Here is a 27,874-nt window from a genome sequence, read left to right as displayed (position 1 = left end):
TTAGTTTTAGTAAAGGAGACGTTTATGATTATCAGCAGCAAAATTATGAAAAAAAAACTATAATTTTTTTTATAAAAATGCTTTATTTCATTGATTGAAAATATCTTTTGAATAGGTGATAGGTGTAATTTAAATGTGTAATTTAGAATCTTGTTTTCATTAATAAAATAATTTTTTTGGGGGGTAAAGATAAATAAGCAAGTTTTCTTTAGAAATAAAAATTAAACCAACAAGGATATTTTAGTAAAGTTTACCCATCATTGCTCTAAAATAATCGATGAATATCCCCACGGTTTCTTGCTTGGATTGTGACGTCACAGTAAGCCGTGCTTAAAAATATCAATGCTTTGGGAGATAGTAGACGAACACACGTAAACAATGTTTCGGTGGATGGTGTGTGGTGTTAGAAGGCTTTATCAACCTTTCTGTGTATTATCCGGGAAGACACATTCAAACCTGGTGAGTTTTGTGTTAGAATTATTTGTTGTAATACACACATGACAAATAAACATTGACAATAAGTGTAATGGATTATATATAATATATTTCAATTCATTTTTTAAAATCATGTGTAATGAAGGATTAAACATTTGTTATAGGTAGAGTGCCCTGACATTCTTTCTCCTAGTAAACAAACATTGTTATCTAGTAAATCTATGTTAAGAGAGACTTATAAATGTAAATATATAGTTCATTAACCATGATAATCGATCGACCTCTTTCTTACAGAGAGGTGTTAACTGGGTCATTTGTCAGGGCATTAAACTCCAAAGAGTCAACGTGGATTATACAGGTAAATGACTAACTAGTTTTTGGTTTTTGGACTTTGTTATACTTAAGTCTTAAATGTCCAAAATTACCTTGTGCTTGTATCAGTGCTAGAATTCGTGTAAAATTACAGATAGTTTTTAGAATGCTGCTCTATATTTTCCCTTGCCAGCTGTCATATTATGTTTAATTTCTTTCTGACTATAAACCGCACCACTTCACATACATGTAAACAAATATGACCTATATGAACTGTGAAAAATGAACGATCATCTGATGTTTCTATGCTGCGGGTCGTGTATTTGAACGCAATTATCCTTTTATTATTATCACACATGTGCAACATAATTTACATTTATTAAATCAAGGTAGGAGTCTTCTCTGGTTTCTGACTAGATGAAACATTCAAAGTATATTTGCTTATATGTCTTATGTATTGCGGTGTAAGGAATTTAAAAGACCATATTTTTCTTTCCTCATCACAATTGTACAACTTTAAATAGAAATGGTAAACTGCGTCTGAAAACTAGCAGGGACTATATTTTTGGAGGAATGGTGGCGTATGAAAATATCTTCTTTTCTGCCTCTCAAAATTATAATAGAACAATGAATTTAGGTACAATTTTTACACAATCAAAGACTTGGAGAAATTTTCAAATGTAAGTTAAATTAATAATGAGGGACTAAACTTTCAAAATATATTAAATAAATATGATATTTCAAACAAACTAGAACTTTGTTAGCTTTTAAACGCTTCCTATCAAAGTGCAGATTTGAGCCAAAAATCCATAAAAAGTATTTTTCTTTCTTAGTAAACGATCCAAACTTTTTGTTTTTGTGTCATTTTGTACATTTATAAGACTACTTTATTATATGTGGATATAAGAAAAAGTTAAATATAGGAGGCATATGAAAATAACTAATACATCCTAAAAAATTAAGAAAAACAGAGAAAATTCGGATTAGCCACTATCCAGTTAAGTTAAATTATTTATGTAAATTTGGTAATATCATGCTATAGACCTGATATAGTAATATGTTTTTATGCAAAAAGAAAAAAAGCATTAAACTTTTGAAATAGAAGTTGTATCACATGATTGGCAACATTTATTTTTATTCTTAATGTCAAGGAAAAAGATAATGACCTTGACCTGACCTTGCCTCTAATATAAAACGGTCAAATTTAATTTCACTGATACTATCACTTACTGATGTTGTCTTCTTGATTCTGTGAAAATTTCATTAATTTTTAAATATTAGAAATATGAGAAGAATCCTACCTTAATCACAACCAGTTTGTTTTTATAAAATTACCTTTTTATATTGTTTTTAAGTTGGTTAATGTTTAATCGAAGTGTTGAATTAATTAAGAAAATATAATTAAGGGATGATCTTATATTATTTATTACTGAAAGTTTCTATTTGATCATAGTTAATATGTTAAAATAAATTTCATTTCAGATTATTATGCGGATAGAAAACTCAATGATGAATCATAGAATTACAAATTACAAAAAATATGAATACAAACAATTAGGTTCGTTCAGGTACAGCAAATTTCTTTTTAAATCTGGGGAAGATATTATTTATAGAATGTAAAACCCAAAATATTCAGAAAAGGTTATCAGATTAATATTTTTAAACTTAATTTATTTCTTTATTTGGATTAAAGCCCATTAATTATTTTAAAAATTGTCATACATTGTTACATTATTAAATGTTAAACCGTGTAAACGTAATAAAAATTCATCTTTCAAACTTTATATTGGATATGGTCTGATCATCAATCAGTATCCATATAAATGTTTTGAAATGGTACCTTAAAAAGATCGACACTCAAGATTAATAATTTACGGTTGTTTACCCATGTATAAAGTAAAGAAATAATGAACAGTAAACAAACTCAAAAATCCAGTATTTTGAAGCAATACGTATCTAAGGCATAGCAAACAGGTACAATACCCCCTAAAACATCAGAGGTGGGACCAGGTGCCATAAAGGAGTGAGCATCCCCTGCCGAACGGTCACATCCGTAATTTGCTCATTTATTATTGTTTCTTACTGAAAATATAGTGTATTCAAGGGAGCATATAAATTTTATTTTATCAGTAAAAAAGAACATAAAATTTCTTGCATATGATGAACACTCTATTGTGTTATAAGGCAATATTTAAAATTGTCACTGTTGTTTGTATTTATTCAACTGTAACACGTACTTTTTGGAGTATTTTTTAGATTTGGAAAAGAGACATATGTAGCGAAATTTTGTTCAACCCGGTAAATAAACAAGGAAAATATTTTTATATTGATTCCAATTCTTTAAAAAGAAAAATATTTCGATATCTTAGGCAGACATATTTTTTTCTTTCTCCAATGATAAAAGATACATCTAAGTTTATTATTATACAAGGGAATTTATCACTGCAACGGTAAACGCATTAACTTCACATCTGGAATTTGAATTGCCTCTAATACGTCATCATCTGCAATAATAAATCTGTAATTTTTTTTTTCAAAAGTCAAATTAAACAGACGTATACCTTTGGTAAGCCATCAGATAGGTTAGATTTGTTCAGCTAGATTATACCAAAGATTTGCAAAAAAATATTGGTCCAATGAAACGTGTTTCCAACAAAAAAGCAACACTTAGGAATATTTTTCTGTAAATTATTTATGATGCTTTCAGAGCGATACTTAAAATATTCGTGCCAAAGAGCAGAAGCATGTAGACACATAAATGTGTATCATTTTAGTAGGCAATTGAAACAAAAAGCTCGAAAAAGCATAAACACATGATGTTAAGCTTCTGAAAACAAACAGAAAGCCTCTGATATAAAGACATAAGAGAAGATTTAAGTGTCAATTTACACATCTGCATAACATGCACCTCTCTTTTACTACCAGTGCTTTCTACTTGTATGACTGCTTTCATCAGTTGAAGCACATATCAGTTTTATCTGGTCAGTTTTAAAAGGGAGAATGAAGCATTGTTCTAATGCACCTGTTAGCAACTCTGGATGTCTTACAGCTACAGCTTGTCACATTAGTAACATATAAGAAATATGAACAAATATGTGTTTTGGTACTCATATATTTGTTTGCCTATACTGAATAATTAAGCAATTTATGTCCAAATACATTTGGATATTTATACAAAAATAACCATGATTTTTTTCTTGTTCAGATGAGACAGATTTTATGGAGATCGATTTTTCCGACAGAGACTTTGACGAGAAGTCAAATGAAGCCGACATCGATACGATCTCCCTCATCAGTAGAAACAACCCGGAGTTTGTCTGCCTGAGGCGGATCACAGAGCGCCATTACTGGGGGAGCGTGCACTCTCTCATGCGACAGCTAGGATACACAGGTTACCTGGAAGACCTGCGGCGGGGTCGATGTAAGGGGGTCTTCATTAGGGATGACGTGGCGGAATTAGTGAAGCCATACTATGGCACTGTGTACAGGAATAGGAGGCATTTTCCGTTTAAGGACTTACAAGGGACTAAACCCGATACGACCTGACTATGTTAATTCCTATGGAATATGATATTGATTTGTAACCATGGTATTAATTTTCAGTGTATTAGAGATATGTAAATATCTATCTACCTCAAGGACATAATATATATTTATGTGTTCCTAGAGAGGTCAGCATAATAATATGTAGAATGTTATTGACCCAAGAAGGTCTTTGATTCCTGTATAATGTCAAAACAGCTGTGGAAAAGTCCTACATTGTACTTGAGAGTTTTAATTCAACATGAAAATTGATTCTGAAAAAAAAAATGAACGATCAACTTTTGTTTCAAAATTGTATTAAAAAATTTCCATAATGAATTCGAATAATGTTTAGACTTAACGAAAAGTTGTATTTAACTTATGTTACGACACTGCATAGAGTATCGATTCAAACAAGGTTTTTATGCGTGGAACAAAAAAAATTGTTTTACTGTATTCAACGCCAGTAGCATTGTTAAAATCATATGAATATCTTTACAAACATGTCACTGTCTGTATAAAATGTACATGTAGTTAATTTATGCCAATCTTTTAATATATAATTTTGCAAGATTTAATCCCAAGTTACAAGATACTTAACACTGAATAAGCAGGATCTTAACAAATAATTCATAAAGATGACATGTATTTTTTGCAATTATTGTTCAAATTTTAATTCATTATATTTTATATTAAAAGTTTTTTATTGAACCCGGTAAACCTGATAATACTACATAGTATACCGTGTTTTTATATTGATTATAAAATTAAATTTTATAGCAGCTTGCTTAGTAAATTAGTGTTATGCGTCGGAGATATTCTCCGTCATATGTATAAACAATTGAATAAAATACATTGAATGTGAATATTAAGTTTTAATTGAGAAATATTTTTAAGGAAAACGTTATATTTATCACAAGGAGGTGAATTATGATTTCGGAGCAATGTATTAGGGCAGAAAAAAATATGTTTCCATTCATTTTGAAAATTTTGTAGACAAATGCACAATGAACTTTGAGTCCCTTTGAAAACAGTAATGTCTAATTGTGCTACTTTATTAGCCGATGTTTTTAAAGACTTGGCTACAGAATGGTCCTTCGAGCTGATCAATACATAGGGTTCGTGTGTAACCGGTCAACAGGGGATGTTTCCTTCTCCTGACACCTGATCCTACGTCTGTAATTTCCGGGTATTTATGTCCCGTTCGTAGAATTGTATAGTAAATTTTCATTGTTCGTTTTCTTCACCTTTTTCATTATAAAAACAAGAAAATATCTTTGTTACCTGTTTGAACTAATTATTTTCCTGACACAACTGCAATTTCGAACATTAAAAACCAAAGACAGTTTTTGATTAAAAATCTTTTTTATTCCCTCAATACATTTGCTTAAATATGCGTATTTTTTTTAATTGGCGAGGATGTACCGATATACTTGGAACTTCGTCAATAAGACATGTGTCTTATTGTAAAGAAGTAAAGTTAAAGTTTAAAAAAAGCATAGTTATCAACATTTTTCTCAGAGTTAATTAATAATACATAAAGCGTTTAGATAAGGCCTGTCTATTTAAATGAAAATTCATAGTTTCACAGCGCTTGATGAGGAAAACAATTTTCTGCCAGTTTGCAGTTAATTTTGTCAGAATGAACTTTTAAAGATTTTGTAATAGAAGAATTATAAAGAGCTCAGGGCTACATCTGATTTTCGTGACATTTCACTTTCGTAAATTAATTTACTCATTTACCCAGTATATGCTCTAGAAAAGAAGAAACTTAATTATGTTAATTGTTTTTATACCTGACCGTAAAAGTCACAATTTTGGATATAAAATGTTTGACCAAGTAGGCGAATGAAGTATTTTTATATGGGCAGTGTAATCTGCCATTTCTTTCAGCTTTATGACCCTTTGTAAAATAAAAATAATCATAGCTATATATAAAGCCTATATTCCAAAATATTTGACTAAGGGCATAGAATTCACTGTTGTCATCTACTACATGCTCATGAAAAAGAATATGATTTTCAAAGACAAAATGAATTTTCAATATACACGTATAACAATATTTTACTTATGTAAATCCATCACTTCACAAAGGTGTTATCAATTTGAGAAAACGGCTTCGACTTCATTGGTTATTATTATACTTTCAAGAGTTTGACCCTAAGATTATGTAGATGTCAGGAGTAATAAATTTAGTGGGCAATCTGTTGAAGATATGTGCTTTGGAAAATTTGTCCTGCATTACCCCCTGTTATTTTATGTTTATCTGTTTAATTTATGGCCGGTAAGAATTGTGACGTAATCAGATGCTAGGGGCACAGATGCTGTGCATGGTATTTGTTTATTAAAAGATCTTATATATGGTGCAACCTGTTTCATTTAAGTCAATTTCTTTTTACATTCGGTTAACTTGTCTAAATACTTTCGTATAAAAAATCACCGAGTTCCAGGTGTATGCAAAACCAAAAAGTTAAAAAAAATGGTTCTCAAGGGATTCGCATTTAATAATAAATGTCGGCCTCTAATATATTGCTGAATGTTGCCATGATCGAGGATTCGGTGTCTGTCTACAAAAACATAAACCTTTTCCATAACTCTTGCATGGAAGATGAAGTCTTCTTTCACACTTAGCCTGTTTTCCTGTCCCTCGTAAACTCTGCTTCACTAGTACTAAGCAAGGATGAGACAGTAGACCAGGCTACCTTCTTCTGCTTGTTTATTCCCATTAGCAAGGCCTTTCTTTGGGCACAGGTATATTTGACCTTGACATTTGACCTTTTGCAAAAAAAAAATTCAAACTAAAACCTTGCGTATAACTTTTGAAAAGTCGTGATTCGGGCTTTTATTTTTTTCATATGTATATTCCATTTGTAGAGTCCTTTCCTCGGCTTTTTAAAAAATTTTTTTTGTTCATTTCGACCATAAGAATTTGAGGTAGTTTTGAAATGGTTAAATTTTATTAATACCTTTTAAACGGCGGATGTCAGTACTGTCATATAAAACAGATGTAAACCTGGTGAAAAGCTCTTTCTTTAATACCATTTAGACCTCATGACCTGTTAGTCTGATCTACATGTGGAAAACATCTTTGAACTTGTCTATTCACCTTTAAATTTCTGCTGTTGGGATTATCATTTTTCACTTTTACCTTCCTTGTATCTTATCCTTTAAAAAAATACTTCATGACATTGACCTTGGAGTGTGACCTTTTTAAAAGATAAGAAATATTAATGTTAACTATGTTTAATAGAGAATAGGTATATTTATCATATTTTACATTTATATTGCTTGTGACAAAACTTTGACTCGGTTTCAATATTTTTTGAAATCTTGATTTTGACGTTCAGTTGAAATACATGTACTTCAGCCATGGCCGTGAACTGTCATTGATTTCATTAGTGTTTCTCATCTTGCTTTTTAATAAACAAGATTTGTGATTGTTTTGATAGAAATTTCTTTTTAGTACTAACAGGTCAAAATATACCTGGAGATGGTTACACTAAGACTTCACAGACGCTTTTAAACAGTCATACAAAGATTCAGAACTTGATTGTATTCTTGTCGCTCTTGAACCTGAAAATATACATTATTGACTTGTTTTGTTTCATACAAGTTATATACTGAAGGAACAAATTAGCAGAAAGTGCTAGCAAGCTTCATGCATAGAAAATGTTCGTGGGATTTACATATCATTAATGTATAAAATTATAAAACTTCAAAAAAAAATGTGATGCCCCCAAAGAGAAGAAAATAGATTAAAAACAAATATACAAATAAGAAATATTTGTCAAACACTTTTGCATACCACCTTCCCCGAATAATTGGATTTTTTTCTAATTAATTCCACGGAACATAGCTCAATCTAAAATGGCCCGATTGTACCCAAAAAGAAACTACCTATATATTTTTATGATAATACTATTTGATAAATTTTCTTTCAATGTATGCAAACTTTGCAAAGAAAATGAACGTAAATTTTAAAAAAGTGGAATTTTCTGAAACCAAGGGTCATCACTCTGTCCAGAATGGCTTGATCGTACGCAAAGCAGCACTTGACCTAGATATTCTTATAATGAAACTGTTAACTAAATTCCATCTTTTGTCTATCTCCAATGATAAAAGATAGCTCTACGTTTTTTTTTTTTTGATACAAAGGAATTTATCACTGCAACAGTAAATGTATTGACTACACATCTGGTATCTGAAGGGCCTCTAATGTGGCATCATTTGCCATAATAAATCTGTCAAATGTTTCAAAAGTCAAATTAAACAGCTATTATGTTGGTAAGCCATCGAATAGGCTACATTTATAAAGCTAGATTATAACGAGGATTTGAAACAAAGCATTGGCCCAGAGAATGATTGCTTCTTCCAAAACAACCTTTGGAAATATTTCGCTGTGAATTATTTATGATGCTTCCAGTGTGATGCTATAAATATTTGTGCCAAAGTGCAGAGGCATATAGACATATAGACATAAATGTGTGTTGAAACAATTGAAGCTTGAAACAAAAAGCTCGAAAAAGCATAACATATGATGTTAAGCTTCTGGTAACAAACAGAAAGCTTCTGAGAGAAAGACATAAGAGTAAAGATTTATAAGTGTCACTTTACACATCTGTATAACATGCATCTCTCTTTTACTACCGCTGCTTTCTACATGTATGACTGCTGATGTTTTATCTGTTTAGTTATAAAAGGGAGAATGGAGCATTGTTCTAATGCACCTGTTAGCAACTCTAGATCTGTCTTATTTACTCTTTGAACTACAGCTGACCTCATTATAGGCAAACAGGGAAAATGAATGTGTTTTGGTACTCTTGTATATATTTTAGATTCTTGTGAATAATAAGGTAAATTTTGTCCATATACTAAACCATGCATTTTTTCTTGTTCAGATGAGACAGATTTTATGGAGATCGATTTTTCCGACAGAGACTTTGACGAGAAGTCAAATGAGGCCGACATCGATACGATCTCCCTCATCAGTAGAAACAATCCCGAGTTTGTCTGCCTGAGGCGGATCACAGAGCGTCATTACTGGGGGAGCGTGCACTCTCCCATGCGACAGTTAGGATACACAGGATACTTAGAGGATTTGCGGCGGGGTAGATGTAAGGGGGTCTTCATTAGGGAAGACGTGGCTGAATTAGTGAAGCCATACTATGGTACTGTGTACAGAAATAGGAGACACTTTCCCTTTAAGGACTTAAAAGGGACTAAAAACCCGATACTACCTGACTATGGCAATTCCTATGGAATATAATATTGATTTGTGACCATGGTATTAATTTTCAGTGTATAGTAGAGATATGTATATATCTATCTACCTCAAGGACATAATATATATATACATATATCTTTGTGTTCCTAGAGAGGCGTGCATAATAACATGTAGAATTTTAGGTCCCCAAGAAGGTTGTTTTTAATACATGTATAATGTCAAAACAGCTGTGTGAAAGCCCTGTTGTAAAGTTTTAATTCAACATGAATATTATAATTCGTAGAAGATATATTGTTTTACTGTATTCAATTGCCAGCAGTAAAACAAACTTCATGATTTTTTTTTTTTACAAACATGTCACTGCCTGTATAACATGTACATATAGTAAATTTACACACATCTTTAAATTGTATGTAATTGTGCTAGTTTTACATCTCAGGATATTACAATAGATTTAACATCAAATAAGCAAATCTAAACAAATACATGTAATTCATAAAGATACGAGATGCAATTTTATGCATTTAGTGTTCAAATTCTAATTTTTAATCAATAGTTGATTTTATTTGGTTATATTTCATATTTATAGTTTTTTATTGAGACCGGTAAACCTGATAATACTTGAACACAATGTTTTGATATTTATTTTAAAATGAAAATATTTTTTCTATTGAAGCATGAAAATTAGTCAATCAGTCTTATGCGTCGGAGATAATCCTCCGTCATTTGTACAAACAATGGAATAAAAAAAGTGAATATTAATACTTTGTTATGACTTTTTTAATTTAGTAGACGGCGTATATAATGAGGGTCGCGCCCCTTTGTATACTTTTATGTTTCGGCAGCAATTGTGCTACTTTGTCATCCAACCTGTCTCTATGAGGCATAATATATTAAAAAGTCTATATGTGAAGAAAACACTTTCCTTGGCCTACAGAGCGACATCATTAAGATATATCGATGGCGTTTATCAGTTACCAATAGCTATTTCCATTTATACGTCGACTCAATTAATTCCAGTGCACGATGACTGCCACTTCTGTTTCACATTAGGGATGCTTTATTGATTATAGACGACAGAGGCCAACTAACAGATAATTTTTTTTAAATTACTTTAGGTTTTCTATTATCAACATTCGTAATATATATAGTAATATTTCACTATCACCTGCAAATATGGTGTTACATTTCCTAAATACTCAAAAGGTTGATCAGAACATGATCAATTTTTAATCTGAAGCAGATTACTCACACAAAAGTTGGCGTTACATAGATTTATACATTCTCAATTAAAATCAGTATTTCGTAAATTCTAAGGTTGATATACTTTTAATTATCATTGGGTCGATGTTTGGCAGTCTTGCGAGATACCAATTTTAGTTTTTTTTTTTATATACTAAATTTAAAAAACTTGATGTCCCGTCTCCTTAATCAATACAGTGGCTCAAGTGATCAGTCAACTGGGGATACTTACTCCTCCTGGCAACTGATCCTACCTCCGGAATTTACGGTTTTGAATTTTTTCTCAGTATATGCTCTAGAAAAGAAGAATTTCTCTAATGTTCTGTGGTTTTATACGTGACCGGAAAAGTCCCATTTTTGGGTGTAAAATATTTTGTTGGACCAAGGGGAAAATTATGTATCTCAATATGGGCAGGGCTATCTGCTAATTGTTTCATATTTATGAGCATTTGTAAAATTTTAGAATATTAAAATTTTGTAATATAAACTAACATAGCTATAAAGCCTACATTCCAAAATATTTGACAAAGGGCAAATGCATTGTAGCTCACTGTTATCCTCTACATCATGTCAATGAAGCAAAAAAATATGATTTCCAAAGACAAAATGCATTTTCAATATACACGAATAAACAATATTCTAGTTATACAAATTTAACCCTTAACTTTGACCTTTTGCAAACATGGTTTACCAAACTTTAACCTTGCTTAAGTAATTACTTTTGAACGTTTAGGATTAGGGTTCTTATTTTCATATGAACATGTATATTCCTTGCGTTCACATCTTTTCTCAGCCGCCTATATTTTTGGTATTTCGAACTATAGAGTTTGACGTACGTTCGAAAAGCTTAAAATTTAAGGCCGGTATACACGGTAAGATTTGTATTATAAGAATTGTATTATAATACAAAATCTTACTGTGTATACACTCTTAATACAGTGTATCATAAGATTTTTCGAATCTTATAAAACTGTATTAAGAATAGAGCAATGCTCTATTTTCTAATACAAGTCTCAGCTTACCTATCACTTTCAACCAATGAAATGTAATGACACTAGGGGTCATCCTATTTTTATCATTACTAAAAAAAAAAACACATGGTAAATAATTATGATAGACTTTACAAGTAAAGACATCGAAAAATTCGTGGCTTAATGGGAAGGGGAAAAGAACTTGTGGAATACATAAAGCAGTGCATAGTACGATAGACACTGCTATCCAAGCATCATCCTTCGTTTTTATTACTTTGACAGAGAGAGAAATATGGCGGGGAAAACACGTTGGAATACGTAGTTTATTTACAATCTTATAAGATATGTATTAGCGTGAGTACAGGAAAATATTATAATACAAAAGTATTATAATACTTGCATTATACTACAAATCTCATCGTGTATACCGGCCTTAAGTGATAACTTTTGACCAGTTGATGCCAGAACTGTCAAATATCACACAGGTACATATTATTTAAAGGACTTTCGTTGGTATCCACGTTTTAACCTCAAGACCATAGAGTCAGATCTACATTTTGAAAACAATTAATCATGTCTATGTCTTCCAACTTTTGAATGGCTGCTGCTAGGACGTACATTTTTACTTATACCTTTCTTGTACAATACCATTTTTTAAAATACTTCATGACATTGACCTTGGAGTTTGACCTCTTCCAAAGAAGAGAAGTATTAACCTTGACTGTATTTTTTATAGAGATAACCATAAATGTATTATACTTTAAATTCATATTGTTTGTAACGAAACCTTTTACTTGGTTTCAATGTTTTTGAACCCTTGCCCTTGACCTACATTTGAAATACTTTAACCTTGACTTTGAGCTGCCATGCCTTTTTACTAAGCAAAATGTGTGATTGATTTGATAGACATTTCTTGTATTTACTCACAAGTAGAAATGTACCTTGAGATTGTTTAAGTCTACACAGACGTTTATACACATACAAAAGGGTCAAACCTTTATTATTAATATGCCGTTTTTGAAAATGTAATTAATACGAAATGGGGTTTGTTTTGTACAAGAAATATATTGGAGGCACATACTTGCATGAAGTGCTAACGAGATTCATGCTTACAAAATGCCTGTGGGATTTATACATCAGATTTATGAAAACAATATAGACGTAATATGGTTCCACACTCATGCCCCCAAATGGGAGAAAAGAGATAGACAGACCAAGACAAAAACACTATATGTCCCGAATATTTTATTTCAGGAGCATATAGATTTTCTACAAATACTTTATAACATATACATAACATATATATAACAAAAAATGGCTCTAATTAGTGCTTTAGTCATTATGATTACAAAATATTTCCATCCTGGAAAAGAAAATTTCAAAAAAATTATGTTTTTTGAATGTTTTATTTTTAAAAATGCTTCAATCCTTAATATCTACTGTACACAATTTTTCCTGGTATCCAAGGATCGTGTGATTATGCGTACACAATGTACCCAGTCTCTACCTCTGTCTCTATATCACTAAACCCAGGATCTACTAATCAAGTGTACACAATGTACCCAGCCTCTATCTCTGTCTCTATATCACTTATCCCTGGATCTACTGATCAAGTGTACACAATGTAGAAAGTCTCTATCTATGTCACTACATCAATGTACACAATATACCCAGTCTCTACCTATGTCTCTTTATCACTGTACACAATGTACAAAGTCTCTACCTATGTCACTACATCACTGTACACAATATACCCAGTCTCTACCTATGTCTCTATATCACTGTACACAATGTACAAAGTCTCTATCTATGTCACTACATCACTGTACACAATATACCAAGTCTCTACCTATGTCTCTTTATCACTGTACACAATGTACAAAGTCTCTATCTATGTCACTACATCACTGTACACAATATACCAAGTCTCTACCTATGTCTCTTTATCACTGTACACAATGTACAAAGTCTCTACCTATGTCTCTATATTGCTGTACACAATGTACCAAGTCTCTACCTATGTCTCTATATCACTGTACACAATGTACAAAGTCTCTATTTCTGTCTCTATATCACTTATCCCAGGATCTACTGATCAAGTGTACACAACGTACCCAGTCTCTACCACTGTCTCTATATCACTGTTAACAGTATAACCAGTCTCTACCTATGTCTATATATCACTGTACACAATGTACAAAGTCTCTATCTATGTCACTACATCACTGTACACAATATACCAAGTCTCTACCTATGTCTCTATATCACTGTACACAATGTACAAAGTCTCTACCTATGTCTCTATATTGCTGTACACAATGTACAAAGTCTCTACCTATGTCTTTTTATCACTGTACACAATGTACAAAGTCTCTATCTATGTCTCTATATCACTGTATACAATGTACAAAGTCTCTACCTATGTCACTACATCACTGTACACAATGTATCCAGTCTCTACCTATGTCTCTATATCACTGTACACAATGTACAAAGTCTCTATCTATGTCTCTATATCACTGTACACAATGTACAAAGTCTCTACCTATGTCTCTATATCACTGTACACAATGTACAAAGTCTCTACCTATGTCACTACATCACTGTACACAATGTACCCAGTCTCTACCTATGTCTCTATATCACTGTACACAATGTACAAAGTCTTTATTTCTGTCTCTATATCACTTATCCCAGGATCTACTGATCAAGTGTACACAACGTACGCAGTCTCTACCTCTGTCTCTATATCACTGTAAACAGTGTAACCAATCTCTACCTATGTCTATATATCACTGTACACAATGTACAAAGTCTCTATCTATGTCACTACATCACTGTACACAATATACCAAGTCTCTACCTATGTCTCTATATCACTGTACACAATGTACAAAGTCTCTACCTATGTCTCTATATCATTGTACACAATATACACAGTCTCTACCTATGTCACTACATCACTGTACACAATATACCAAGTCTCTACCTATGTCTCTTTATCACTGTACACAATGTACAAAGTCTCTATCTATGTCACTACATCACTGTACACAATATACCAAGTCTCAACCTATGTCTCTATATCACTGTACACAATGTACAAAGTCTCTATCTTTGTCACTACATCACTGTACACAATATATCAAGTCTCTACCTATGTCACTACATCACTGTAAACAATATACCAAGTCTCTACCTATGTCTCTTTATCACTGTACACAATGTACAAAGTCTCTATCTATGTCACTACATCACTGTACACAATATACCCAGTCTCTACCTATGTCTCTATATCACTGTACACAATGTACAAAGTCTCTATCTATGTCACTACATCACTGTACACAATATACCCAGTCTCTATCTATGTCACTACATCACTGTACACAATATACCCAGTCTCTACCTATGTCTCTTTATCACTGTACACAATGTACAAAGTCTCTATCTATGTCACTACATCACTGTACACAATATACCCAGTCTCTACCTATGTCTCTATATCACTGTACACAATGTACAAAGTCTCTATCTATGTCTCTATATCACTGTACACAATATACCCAGTCTCTACCTATGTCTCTACATAATCTTTCCCAGCATCTTCTGACATTCCTCCAGCTTCTGACTCAAGTTTTCCTGTACCATCCTGAATATAGAATAATTCTTATTAATTTTCAAAAGAAAAAAAATTATACGCTGTAACAATAACAAGTTGATTCGGAAAAATCTGTGTCTCTCGCTAAAGGAAACCAGAAGTCTAAGATGAGACTGTAGCTCTAATGGTCTGTAGTATACGCATAAAAAAGTGGCACTTGGATTTTAAACTTTGTAACAGGCAGCGATAGATTCTTGTGTCTTAATGTAATCTACTCATGTGTCAAGTTACTGAGTATATTGAAATCATGCCAAAACTATGTGTAGGAAGAGTAGCATTTCATAAGTATTTCTAATAATTGTCCAATAAATCTACCATACCAACAACATTCACTAAAACGAAAATCTACCGTATAAGTGGATTTTATTTTTAGCTAGAAGTAATTTTAGCGATTATAAAATGCTCACGTCTGTAGCTATGATAACTACAATGCAATCAATTTTGGCGATTTTAATTTTAGCGATCTTAGCACCGTTGCTAATAATGCCAAAATTAAATCCTCGCTAAAATTCTCCTTATACGGTATACGGTATATACTCTATTTTGCATCATAGATTAGTCTAATTGTGTGCCAAGTTATACTGGAATAAAATCAAAACTTTTCGAGGATTAGCGTATTAATTGAATACACAGAAATTACTTTTTTAGCAACCATGGCAACACTGTTTATTCAAATCAAAAACTTATGCACTAAATCATGTACCTTAGTGTATTAAACGTGTGTCAAGTTATATTGATTGATTAATTGATTGTTTACTGTTTAACGTCCCTCTTCAGAATATTTCACTGATATGGAGACGTCACCATTGCCGGTGAAGGGCTGCAAATTTTGGCCTATGCTCGGCACTTAAGGCCTTTGAGCAGGGAGGGATCTTTATCGTGCCACACCTGCTGTGACACGGGGCCTCGGTTTATACGGTCTCATCCGAAGGACCGCCCCATTTAGTCGCCTTTTACGACAAGCAAGGGGTACTGAGGACCTATTCTAACCCGGATCCCCACGGGGCCAAGTTATATTGAAATCAAAACAAACTGTAGGAGGAGAAGTGTTTTGAAAAATTGCCCAGAAACGGACGGATGATGAACACCTTACTATCGCATATATACAAAGTTCTTCTGGTCTCCGCCCGGTAGGGTTAAAAAGAAGAAAGAAGAGACAATAAGGGGGGGGGGGGGGGGGTAGGGAAGGTGTGACAGGCGGGACAATTGGGAGCTATAGTATAAAATTTAATTACAACTGCAAATCAAGTCTTCTTGAGATATCCCCGAAAATTGAAGTTTTACATAAAAACAAATTTTTCTTTGAATTGATGACCTTGACCTTTGACCTCAAAATAAAATAGGATCTTTCTTAGGCTAGGGACTTATTCTATACCATTTTATTGAAAATGTTTACAGGGTTTTCGAGAGAGATGCCTTTAGGAAAGTCTTACATACGGGCAGCTGACAGATGGAAAGACATACAGACTGAAATTAATAATACCCCCCCCCCCCCGGGACATAAAAACGATACAAGTCACCTGGTCCAATGGAGACATATTTTGTTTTACAAAATCAATTTGAATGTGCATAATATGTATATAAAATAAATCAGGCAACTGATTTTTATTTTGTGTAAAACAGGATTTACAAAAATAATCTCACTCAGGTGTTAAAGTCAGTATGATTGAATTTACATTGTCTAACGCCCTTCTCGAGAATTTTTCACTCATATGGAAACGCCGCCACTTGCAGTGAAGAGCTGCAAATCTCATTTGTCCTATACTCGGCACTCAGGGTCATTGATCAGGGAGGGAAATTTTTCGTGCCAGCACCTACTGCGGCACTGGACCTCTGTTTATACGATCTCATCCTAAAGACTGGCCTCAACGTCGCACAGTGGGATTCAAACCTGTTATGTTAGGATCAACTCCTTACTTCGCGATTCTAGAGCAGACACTCTTACCAATGCCCCATACACGCATCTAGCCTCAATGTGACAACTTCAAGAGAAAAATCAATTAATGCAGCAGTTATCAGTTTGTCTATTTATTTTTATAAAAAACAAATTATTATGTTCTCATCTACCCAGCTTCAAATCAAATGACATACATGTAGCAAAACAAAGAACTATCTGCGGTATGTTGCATATATTTGCCCCCACAGAAGTCAAATTTTGAAAACTTCCTGAAATGTGCTGATTTCAATAAATTGTATGAGAAATATAAATAAACAGAAAATACTATAGTTTCAAAGTAGTACATTCACAATTTTTGATTTTATGACGTCACAAACTAGTCCGATTTTATATTCTTTTTCAGAAAGAAGACAAAATGGACAAAATTTCAACAATTTTAGCTTTGAAATTTATAGAGCGCATGTGTGTTCAGGAACAATATTGACTCATTTCATTGATATTATCATTCTACACATTATATCAAAATATTCATCCTGAACACGCATGCGCTCGGTGACTTTTACTCAAAATGTCGACGAAAAATGTACATTTTTCTGTAAAATTCATAAAAAGATGAAATTTACGTCATGTTTGTGACGTCATTACGTACATATGACGTCATTACTTATGAAAATATTCAGTGCTTCGAAGCTAGCATATACTCCCCTGTTTAAGAACTTAATTAAATATATTTCCATCAAAGTTTGATTTGGGGGGCAAATATTGGTTAATACCGCATAAAGTTCTTTAGCATCAAAATTTGTACACACACCTGTTGCTGGAGATTTGCGGTTTTTTTCTCCTATTTTTAAAGATATATTAAGCTTGAAAACTTATCTCCATTATATTTCATTCAAAGAACAATTACCACATTTGAACTAAAATGGAAACCCATAACACTAAAAAAAAAGTTATTAATATTGGAAACAACAGAAAAATTGTGCACAGAAGAATGACAGTCAGATTACTTATGGCACTGGCAAATTCTTCTTAGGCCTTAATTAAACATTGCATTCTGTTTCATTTTATTATTGCAACAGATAATAATATACACATCACCATTCATATACTTACTTAGTATTCTACTCTAATATGTTTATATAAACCAACTTGTTTTTTTTTTTAGATCATATGAAATTAGTTCTTATTTTCAATTTTTATCATCACATTACAAATCTTGAATTTCATTTCCCTCAACTGTTGATCTCAGTTACAAACAGTTTATGTCCTTTTTTTTATGTATTTGATTTTCTTCACTTGCCCACTTTCCCGCTCAGCTACAAAGAGGTTGTCTCTAGTGTCTACAAATAAATCCAATGGATGCTGTAGATCACAGTTATCAATGTAACATAGGAACTGTCCATCCTGATCTAGGATGTGGATACAGTGGTTGTAAGAGTCTACTGTCAGGATCTGACTCCGGTTGTCGGTTGTGATGCCAAATGGATCAAATAATCCCTTGTTAGTTGAGGGATGCCCAGTGTATCTAAATCGGAGTTTTCCTGTCTGATTAACAACCACTACTGCGCCAGTCTTCTCCATGTTTGGTGACAGCTGTTGTCAGTTTCACATAATGTCTTTCCAAGTTTTCTTTTTCAGAGTTCAAATCTAATGGCAGTTTTTCATATGTAGGAGAGATTCTTTTCTTTAGTTCTTGTAGGTAATTTTCACAATCTTTTGTTTTTGAACTAAGTTTCTGCAGAGCATCAGATAAATGGTGTCCTTTATGCTTACCAGAGGAGATGCAGGTAGAACAGACAGGAATACCACATTTCTCACAGTAAAGTTCACAATGGTTCTGGGCGTGGTTTGGACATTTTGGGTTGTTAATGTTGGGAGCAGAAGTTCTGTGTTTGTATAGTACAACATTGTGGCTTTTAGATGAATCAGAGAGATGTTTTACAAAACAGACTATACAGAGATTTATATTACAAAGTTCACAGTGACTCTGTAATGCAGCTGTTTGACACAGGTCACAGAGGAGGATGTCTTGGGCACTGTATCGGGGGTCCATCAATAGCGTTTGGGTCAAACAATTAGTGGACCCTGTAATTAAAATCAAAAGGAAATTTAGATCACGTGAATAAAGAAACTTACATGCAAGGCATATTTAAACCAAAACAATAGTAGTTTTTTCTAAAATTCCAACACGATTTAACAGTCGTCACAGTTTGGAAATGACAGTTAGGAATTATTGATCGGTGTTTACAGTTAAACAAATGCTCTGTCCACCTTAATTAATAAATATTGATATTAAAGAACAGAATGTTTGCAATTTTTTGTAATTACATGTGTTTACATTAATGTCATGAAAAACAACAGCTAGGATATTGCCTTGTAACGTTAAAATTTACTAAATATAATCTTGTCTCACCTCTAATTTCAAATTGGCCTTCCTGATATTCACGTACATCACAATTTACTTCTTTGTCTTCGTTTGGTTCTAGATTTTTACCTTCACGAAGTCATGTGATTTAAATACCTGAGATATGTATATCTGACGGTGTACAGGGGCTCGTTTCTCAAAAAGGCCTACGACCAGCCAGGCGTAAGCTTAGTCCGGACTAAACAATGACTAAACCCGAAAGTCAGACTAAGTTGTGTTTCACAAAAAGGAAGAAACTTACTCGAGACTAAATTTCGGTTTAAATCTAGGCATGCTAATGAGTAGGCGTAAGTTCTTAGTCTGTACACAACTTGGGAAAAGGGCAAGTGTTTTGATCATAAGTAGTTTTAAAGAACATTATTTTATATGTATACCATATAATTATTGCTATTCATATATATATGCACATAATTATATCATATGCAAAAAATCATGAAAATTAATTGACAACATATGATATTATGCTGAAAGGTTGTAGAGGATGCAGACTTTTTCCACCAAAGGTGGGATGAACTAAAAATTTGGTAATTAAGAATTTTGAATTCTAGTTTGGTAGGATTTTTTAAAAATTGAATGGGGATGAGGGGGTTGTTTTGAAATGGATAATGTGTCAATATATCCTCAAACAATATTCATTTTAAGAAATAGATTGAAGATATTGAGAAATATTCGGTAACAATGCTTTACACCAAGTAAATGCTTCTTTCATTTTCCCCTTTAATTGCATGTATCTAAATATAATATTAATAAAACATAAAATGCTCGAGAATTCTGTTCATCAAACTGTTCACTCATTGTCGAGAGGTGAGAAGTGCAGATGGAATAATCATTTTTAATTCTAATGGCTTGCAAAAGCTTAATAGTTTTAAATCGAAGTGAGGGAGACATGACGATTTCTTCACCCATGAAAAATCATATTCCCCGAGGGTAACGTCAATTATCATGCAATAATTATTTTATATACCGAATCAAGCACAATGCAGAAAATATAAGGAAAATCCAATAAATAAAGTAAACATATGATGAACACAATATGAAATACCAATAAATGTAAGTCACACCACTTGTGTTTCATAAAAAAATCCCTTCGTGACAAGTCATTCTGATTTACACACTGCAGTGTAGTAACATTCATTCCCCACTCAAGGAAACACTTTTCTAACTATTAATATTTTAAAGATTTTATATCGACATAATTAATCTAAGATTTAAACAATCGAATTCAGTATTAATCATCGCATTCGCCGCATTGAAACGTCACAATCGGGGAACACGACGTGAAACACGTTCTGTACACCTTGGCTGATTACATCTAGATGTAGGATAGCGTAGTCAGGTGAACCGAATGCGGGAAACACGAAGTTTTGTTGCAGGGCGAACACGACGGTCGCGTGACTGACTCAGCCAATCAGATTCCTCTTTACTTGTGTTTGTGTTTCTGGAATAGAAATCAAGATAACTTGATGCACTATCTTGTCATAGTACTATTCCAGAACATGAATAATTTAACGTATTTTTGAACCGTTTATTTAATTGTTTTTTATTATTATTATTATTATTTTATTATAAGTTTTGCAAAATATCAAGCTTGATGACTTCATAGAAAATTTATTATTATTTAAAGAAACAAATGAAATGATCACATATGCTCTGTTTAAGTTTCAACATGATGATGTGTTTTTTTCCTTCGCTGTAGTGATAGTTATGTATCTAATTATTTATATCAATATTTATTTCAAGTTGTTGTCCAGTTAATACAAATGAAATTAAAAATGTGTAAGATATTGGTTTATCACATTGTATATAGTTAATATAAATTATTCAGGATCAAAATAAAATATCATTCATACCATATTTGTTGTTGTGATACTAGAAAATTAATGAGATTTGTAATTTTCATAAAAGCCAAATTAACTGCTGTTTATTTGAAAAAAAAATGGAAGGATAGTTTAGGGAAAACTATTCCTCACTGAAATAGTCTCAAAAGTGTATGATGCACTCAGATAAAGCCACATGTCATTCAATAAATCAGAATTTTCGGTTAAATGTTGCTTAAATTTGGCTTTGAAACCAGTTGATGGCTCTAAAAAAGTTTAAGGAGGAAAAAAACCTGAGTTGTCTCTATACGGAACGCCCATTACTGAGGACTGTATACAGGCAACTTAGCCACATATGATTCTCATATGAGTATCATATGATTCTCATATGATTGGTTTCATATGAGAATCATAGAAAAAGGGCATCATATGTGAATCATATGAAGCAAATCATATGATTTACATATGATCCACTAATGTGAATCATATGAATATAACTACATATGACTTTCATATGAATGAATTAAGTGTGTTTCAAGCCATTTACATATGAGAATCATATGAAAAGGGTGTCATATGTAAATCATATGAAACACTTATGTGTGTTTCAAGCCATTTACATATGAGAATCATATGAAAAGGACATCATATGTAAATCATATGAAACACTTGTGTGTTCTTTTTCAATATTTTTCACATTCTTGTACACATTTAAAAATCAGATATTTCTGCTTTAGATGAAAATTCATTACATTACAATGATCTATCTTCATTGGTTAAATATTTTAAAATATCTTAAAATGCTTACACAATTTTTTTGATAAAAATATTTTCATCAAGAGAAATAACTTATTTTTCACGGTGTACATTCTAAACAAGAAAATTTACAAACAAGTCAGTAGCATTTGTCGATACATGTATTTAACATATTCTAACATGAGTACAAATTATAAGATTTCAGCAAAATGATTTAGTAGTTAAACATGTATACTGTACATGTACAAATGAATAACATATTTAGTTCATGTATAAAAATACCATATGACATGAAAGTGTCCAAAGCAAAATTGAAATATCAGCAATAACATGTGTCATGTATTCTCTATTGTAAATTTATGAAAAATCAAGTTATTGATTATTCCAGCATACAATAAGAATATGGGAAATTTTCACAGCTCAAATTCAGAAAAGATTGTGTACATCCTCCCCATTTCATAATTATTCCATATATTTCCTTGTTCTTTTTCCTTCTGTATCTTTCAATTTTTTCAGTTGTCCTCCCTTTGATCTTCCATGACCATTTTGAAAATCTCTTTGAACTGTACCGTACCAAAAATGAATATCCACCTCTTCTCCTCTTCCTGAACAATTTCTTTGTGGAACAGAATGGTCTCTACAAAAATTTCAGAAGTAAAAATAAAATAATTCTTAAATTCTATGAGTTATAAAAGTTACTTAGGTATAATAAGCAAACAAATGTATGCCCAATTCACTGACACAGATATGATACGGGATAAAACTAACGTTATATATGTTATACTAGGTGTTTTGAGGAATCCTATGATGTAATTTGCAAAACAATTACACTATTGAAAGATATGCTTCATAATAAAATCATAAAAAGCAATTAGTATGACAATTAAATTTGGAATGTTCAAACAGTATATATATTAATTCAGATTGTCAAAAAATTAAGAAGATTCTGATACAAATACATGTATATTATTTTTGGACAAAAAATACTACAAACAAGTAGACAGGCAGAAAAACAGACATTGTGATTCCAAGATATCCCAAACTTTTGGGAAGACTATAACAAAGTTTATTTAACAGTGTGTAGTTACCTTAACTTTGAAGCAAGCCTTGGATCTTGGGATTTGCTCTTTATCTTATGAGAGGCTGACTGTATATTGAACCTGTAAGACAAATACTCACAGTCTCACACAGTAGATATTTTCTAAGAATACATTTAATTAAAACTTAAACTATTAAAAAGAGAGATTAAGTTTGTAGGTTCTCTATAGTCTTAAATATATCTAACATTTAACCCGAAACTATAGGCATGCGCACCATTCACTAGTGTTTGGGGGAAAAAATAATTGTCAGTCTATGAATACAAAGATGTAAATATTCAATGGATAAGCTAGCTGATGTTCTTTCAACACACATGCACATGCATTTATAACGTCACTGTTATAAATTTTTAGTTGAAATTCAAAAATCCAATTTATCCCCCCTCTCCCCAAAAAGTTATTGTATACTATATAGTTTTATAGCAAAATCATACTTTGCATATTTTAAGTGCACTGGATTAAAATTATAATGTAGAATAAAATTTCTAGAGTATTGAGTTGAGTTGAATTTATTTTTGATGAAGCCATGCAAACAATGTAGAATTATAAAAGAACAAAAAAATCTAATAAAGAAATATTTTGTCATAAAGAGACATTACAGATACTTTGATTTTTTATTGCAAGTATTTATTTTTACCTTCAATATTGTGATGATGCAATCATCTGTCAAATCAGCTTCAGGATCAATCGCCAGTCTTATCAGCTTCGGGCTCTTTGGACTGAAAAAAACAGCACTGTGACACTGAACTCAAGTTTCCGAATGCATCTATAGGCCATAAAAACAAACATTTGTCATTAAGTTGAAGAAGGAATCCGGACTTGATAACGATCTTAAAATACATAACGCCAACTGACATACAAGGTTTCTACTTTCACTTTCATATCAGTACGTAACAAAACGTAAAAAGTAGTAATGCCTTTAGCCTAACATGTCCAAACTTACTTACAGATCACGAACGTTAGGTTTACGAAATGCATGCAAGTATTGAAGTAATAAGAATATTATGTAGAAAGTTCCATAATGAAATGATATTGAAACAATATGAATCAAAAGTCTTTAAAATAATATTAGGAGATCCGGAGATCACTTGCCTTTTCCAAACACCCAACAAGTCTGCTGCAGCAGTGACGTCAAAAATGACGTATATTTTATCAGATAAAAGACAAAACCGGCCCGGAGAAAAATACGGATTTATTTTAATTGTACTTAGCCAAACCCAAAAGATTTAAAATGAAAAGCAAATTAATTTATTCTTTATCTATTTTGTCTGGGAAATGCATTATAACAGAAAAAAAATTGTGAAAGGTTTTTTTTAGAAGGAAAGGAGGGGGGGGGGGGGGGGGTAGGGTAAACAGAGTAGAACTTTACATACAACTAACAAATTCTTTTGAATTAATGTACATTTAAATTTATCTTTTGATATATATTATTGATATTGCAATTTTACTTCAGTATAACAAGGACAGATAAGTGAACACTGTTTCATATGATTCTCATATGATCACTGTTTCATATGATTCCCATATGATCAGTCAAAACATTCGTATGAATTTTACCTGAGTATAACAAGGACAAATTAATGTTCATATGATTCTCATATAACCAGTTTCATATGATTCTCATATGATTATTGTCAGAATATTCATATGATTCTCATATGCAGGATCTTTCATATGAGAATCATATGTATATTACTTCATATGATTTACATATGTGCAATCATATGATTCTCATATGATTTGCCACATATGATTCTCATATGATTGTATATACATATGATTCTCATATGATCCACATATGATCCTCATATGAAAGGCAATGCATATGTGGATCATATGTGGCTAAATTGCCTATGTAATATTCGAAAAGTTTTAGACCGCATGACCAAAAATTACGAAACCTGGTCAGGTGAGAAATTTAGTTACTTTGTACCAAAATCAGTGTTCAGAATTACTCAACCGTAAAATGTATGACGTCACGTAGGGAAAACAGGAAAAAGCCCAAAACACGTGCAATTTGATATCGATGAGTTTGTCAACAAATATTGTTGTACCATTTGATGCACCTGAGTAATTATACACATTGTTTTTCAATATTTAGAGACGATATGAATTTCTTGCAGTCTTGGTACAGTTTACGGAAGTACAGTTGGGTCTGATTTTCGAATTGCCTAATTAATGAAAAAGGCAACAACGGGTAACTAGGCAGTTTCTTGTAAATTTCCCCCATAAAACGTGTTACCCGTTGTTAGAGAGGGCCTGGAATGGTTTTCAATCAACCGTGATGATGACGTTGACGCGAAACAGAGCCATGTTACATGCGGGTTATTCGTCCTGCCATCTCTGAAATCGCAACCCTACTACCACAAAAACCGCCTTTTATACAGTAGATTATTCTAGTCATTACATTCACACAAAAAATAATAGAAAACAATTTTGTAATTTTTTTTTCTTTTTTTTTGAGCATGTCAACTTACTGTTGTGTTCCTCTCAATCGCTCATGCGCGCGCTACATGACTAATTTTTTGGCGTGGTTACCAATGCCTAATATAGCCATGGTTTAAAAGATAATCACTCTGATGAATTCCATGCAAAAGAGAAATAACGCTCATGACATGCAGATGTGCAGGAGGGACATTATAATGAGTGTTTTCGATTTTAATTTTTTGGGGACATCGTCTATGAGCTTCAATAACTCAAGAATTATTAGACAAAATCAAATGAAATTTTTGTTATATCTTTTTGAGAGATGGTTTTAAAAGTTAGATGGAATACTAAAAAAATTGAAAGAAAAATGAATTTAATTCACCTCAAAAGTTTACCCTGCGTTTCTTTTTCCTTTCAGTATATATACCTGGAGATTGTTACAGTTAGTCTATACAGGCATTTATGAACATCCAAAGGATCAGACTTCAATTGTAATTCTGCCGCTTTTGAAAAATTAATGTAATAAATAGGAGATGGGGTTTGTTTTGTATAAGGTATATATTGGAGTCACAGTCTTGCATGCAGTTCTAGCGAGCTTCATGCAGAGAAATCGTCTGTGAGATTTACACATACTTAATGTGTAAAACTGAAAATAAATTCAAATGTAATTTGGTTACACATGCCCCGAATAGGAGGAAACAGATTAAGAGACAAACAGACAAAAAAAACTGTATGCCCCCGAACATTTCATTACAGGAGCACAAGGAAAAAAAAAATTAAAGCCTTTCTGTGTGCTAATACTTTGTAGCATATATTGTATATCTTCATCATTTTGAATACAAACAAACGTAACACTAATTAATGCTTTAGTCATTGTGTTTACTGAGGATTCAAATCCTAAAAAGATATTGAAGAAAAGTTCATGTTTTACAAATGTTTCATTAAAAAAGTCATTCCTTAATTTCGGAGTCTACTGTACACAATGTATCAAATGTCACACAATCTATGTATCATTTATCTTAGTGTCCCATTCTCTATTTATCCCAGGATCTTCTGACACTCCTCCAGCTTCTGACTCAGGCTTTCCTGTACAATCCTAAAAAAAAATTCTCATTAATATTCTGAAGAAATAATTACAAGTTGATTCAGAAAATCTCTCGCTAAAGGATATATGTATTACAAAAAGTGGCACTTGGATTTTTAACTTTGCAGCAGGCAGCCATCTATTTTTGTGTCTTAATGTAATCTACTTGTTTGCCAAGTTACTGAGTATATTGAAATCATGCCAAAACTTGTGTACTTTATTTCTAATAATTTTTCTATTGAAACTACCAAAGCAACAGCATTCACTAAAATCGAAAATCTTTTGTGCATAAGTGTAGTCTAATAGTGTGCCAAGTTATACTGAAATGAAATCAAAACTGTAGGAGGAGGAGTGTTTTAAAAAAACCAGAAGTCTCTGTCGAGACTGAAGCTCTACTGGTTTGAACTAGGAAGAGAAAAGTACTTAAGCAGCTGGGATTTGAAACTTCAACAGCAATAAATAGAATAATGATCGTTGATAAAGTCTCTTTATGTTCTTAGTGTAGTCTACTTGTGTGCCAAGTTATATTGAAATCAGATCAAAACTGTAGGAGGAGTAGCATTTTGAAGCAATCTTACAGACATTTCTATTTTTAGTAACCACGGCAACACAGTTCATCAAAATTAAAATTCGATACATAGAATTATGTATCTTAGTGTATTCTACTTGTGTGCCAAGTAATACTGAAATCAGACTAAAACTGTAGGAGGAGTAGCATTTTGAAAGAATTTTACAGAAATTTCTATTTTTAGTAACCACGGCAACACCGTTCATCGAAATCAAAAACCGATACACAAATTTATGTATCTTAGTGTATTTTACTTGTATGCCATGTTATACTGAAATCAGACCAAAACTAGGAGGAGTAGCATTTTGAAAGAATTTCACAGAAATTTCTATTTTTAGTAACCACGGCAACACCGTTCATCGAAATCAAAACCCGATATATAGAATTATGTATCTTAGTGTATTCTACTTGTGTGCCAAGTTATACTGAAATCAGA

The 27,874-nt window shown here is 32.3% G+C and overlaps 2 protein-coding genes and 1 long non-coding RNA gene across 5 annotated transcripts; 1 reads left to right on the top strand and 2 right to left on the bottom strand.

Annotated features, from left to right (window-relative positions):
• The first annotated feature begins 284 nt into the window (after nt 1–284).
• On the top strand, nt 285–9,760 carry LOC134237302 (uncharacterized). 2 transcript variants are annotated; one of them, XM_062719397.1, is made up of 3 exons: nt 285–459; nt 730–793; nt 9,168–9,760. In XM_062719397.1, exons 1-3 carry the CDS (start codon nt 379–381, stop codon nt 9,533–9,535), a joined length of 513 nt encoding a protein of 170 aa, XP_062575381.1. In that variant the 5' UTR covers nt 285–378; the 3' UTR covers nt 9,536–9,760. The 2 variants fall into 2 exon arrangements, with proteins under 2 accessions (XP_062575381.1, XP_062575382.1); XM_062719398.1 differs by lacking the exon at nt 9,168–9,760 and adding an exon at nt 3,953–5,135 and having other exon boundaries at nt 315–459.
• Nucleotides 9,761–15,283: 5,523 nt separating this feature from the next.
• LOC134237305 (E3 ubiquitin-protein ligase TRIM36-like) lies at nt 15,284–19,758 on the bottom strand. Its single transcript, XM_062719401.1, has 4 exons — nt 19,678–19,758; nt 18,828–19,349; nt 18,561–18,673; nt 15,284–15,358 (listed from the first exon to the last, which is right to left on the bottom strand). Exons 2-4 carry the CDS (start codon nt 19,315–19,317, stop codon nt 15,284–15,286), a joined length of 678 nt encoding a protein of 225 aa, XP_062575385.1. The 5' UTR covers nt 19,318–19,349; nt 19,678–19,758.
• A 2,605-nt stretch (nt 19,759–22,363) lies between these two features.
• Nucleotides 22,364–24,366, bottom strand: LOC134237306 (uncharacterized). Of its 2 annotated transcripts, XR_009985802.1 has the most exons (4): nt 24,307–24,366; nt 23,997–24,078; nt 23,351–23,422; nt 22,364–22,899 (listed from the first exon to the last, which is right to left on the bottom strand). It is a non-coding gene; the product is annotated as an uncharacterized LOC134237306 (long non-coding RNA). The 2 variants fall into 2 exon arrangements; XR_009985801.1 differs by lacking the exon at nt 24,307–24,366 and having other exon boundaries at nt 22,365–22,899; nt 23,997–24,249.
• Between the last annotated feature and the right edge of the window lie 3,508 nt (nt 24,367–27,874).

This window comes from Saccostrea cucullata, unplaced genomic scaffold, assembly GCF_032062105.1.
Source record: "Saccostrea cucullata isolate Sc308-1 unplaced genomic scaffold, CSIRO_AGI_Scuc_v1 ctg7362, whole genome shotgun sequence".
Classification (NCBI taxonomy): domain Eukaryota; kingdom Metazoa; phylum Mollusca; class Bivalvia; order Ostreida; family Ostreidae; genus Saccostrea; species Saccostrea cuccullata.
The sequence above is the reverse complement of the archived record's forward strand: the minus strand, read 5'-3'. Positions and strand labels throughout refer to the sequence as shown.

Bases quoted from the DNA above. Each gene is read 5' to 3' on its own strand.
- LOC134237302 (XM_062719397.1), top strand. From the start codon at position 379: ATGTTTCGGTGGATGGTGTGTGGTGTTAGAAGGCTTTATCAACCTTTC. The intron at 460-729 runs GTGAGTTTTGTG...TCTTTCTTACAG, and splicing joins GGAAGACACATTCAAACCTG to AGAGGTGTTAACTGGGTCAT. The intron at 794-9,167 runs GTAAATGACTAA...TTTCTTGTTCAG, and splicing joins AGTCAACGTGGATTATACAG to ATGAGACAGATTTTATGGAG.
- LOC134237305 (XM_062719401.1), bottom strand. From the start codon at position 19,317: ATGGACCCCCGATACAGTGCCCAAGACATCCTCCTCTGTGACCTGTGT. The intron at 18,674-18,827 runs GTAGTGGTTGTT...TCCACATCCTAG, and splicing joins ACATGGAGAAGACTGGCGCA to ATCAGGATGGACAGTTCCTA. The intron at 15,359-18,560 runs GTGAAGAAAATC...TTCTATATTCAG, and splicing joins CTGAGCGGGAAAGTGGGCAA to GATGGTACAGGAAAACTTGA.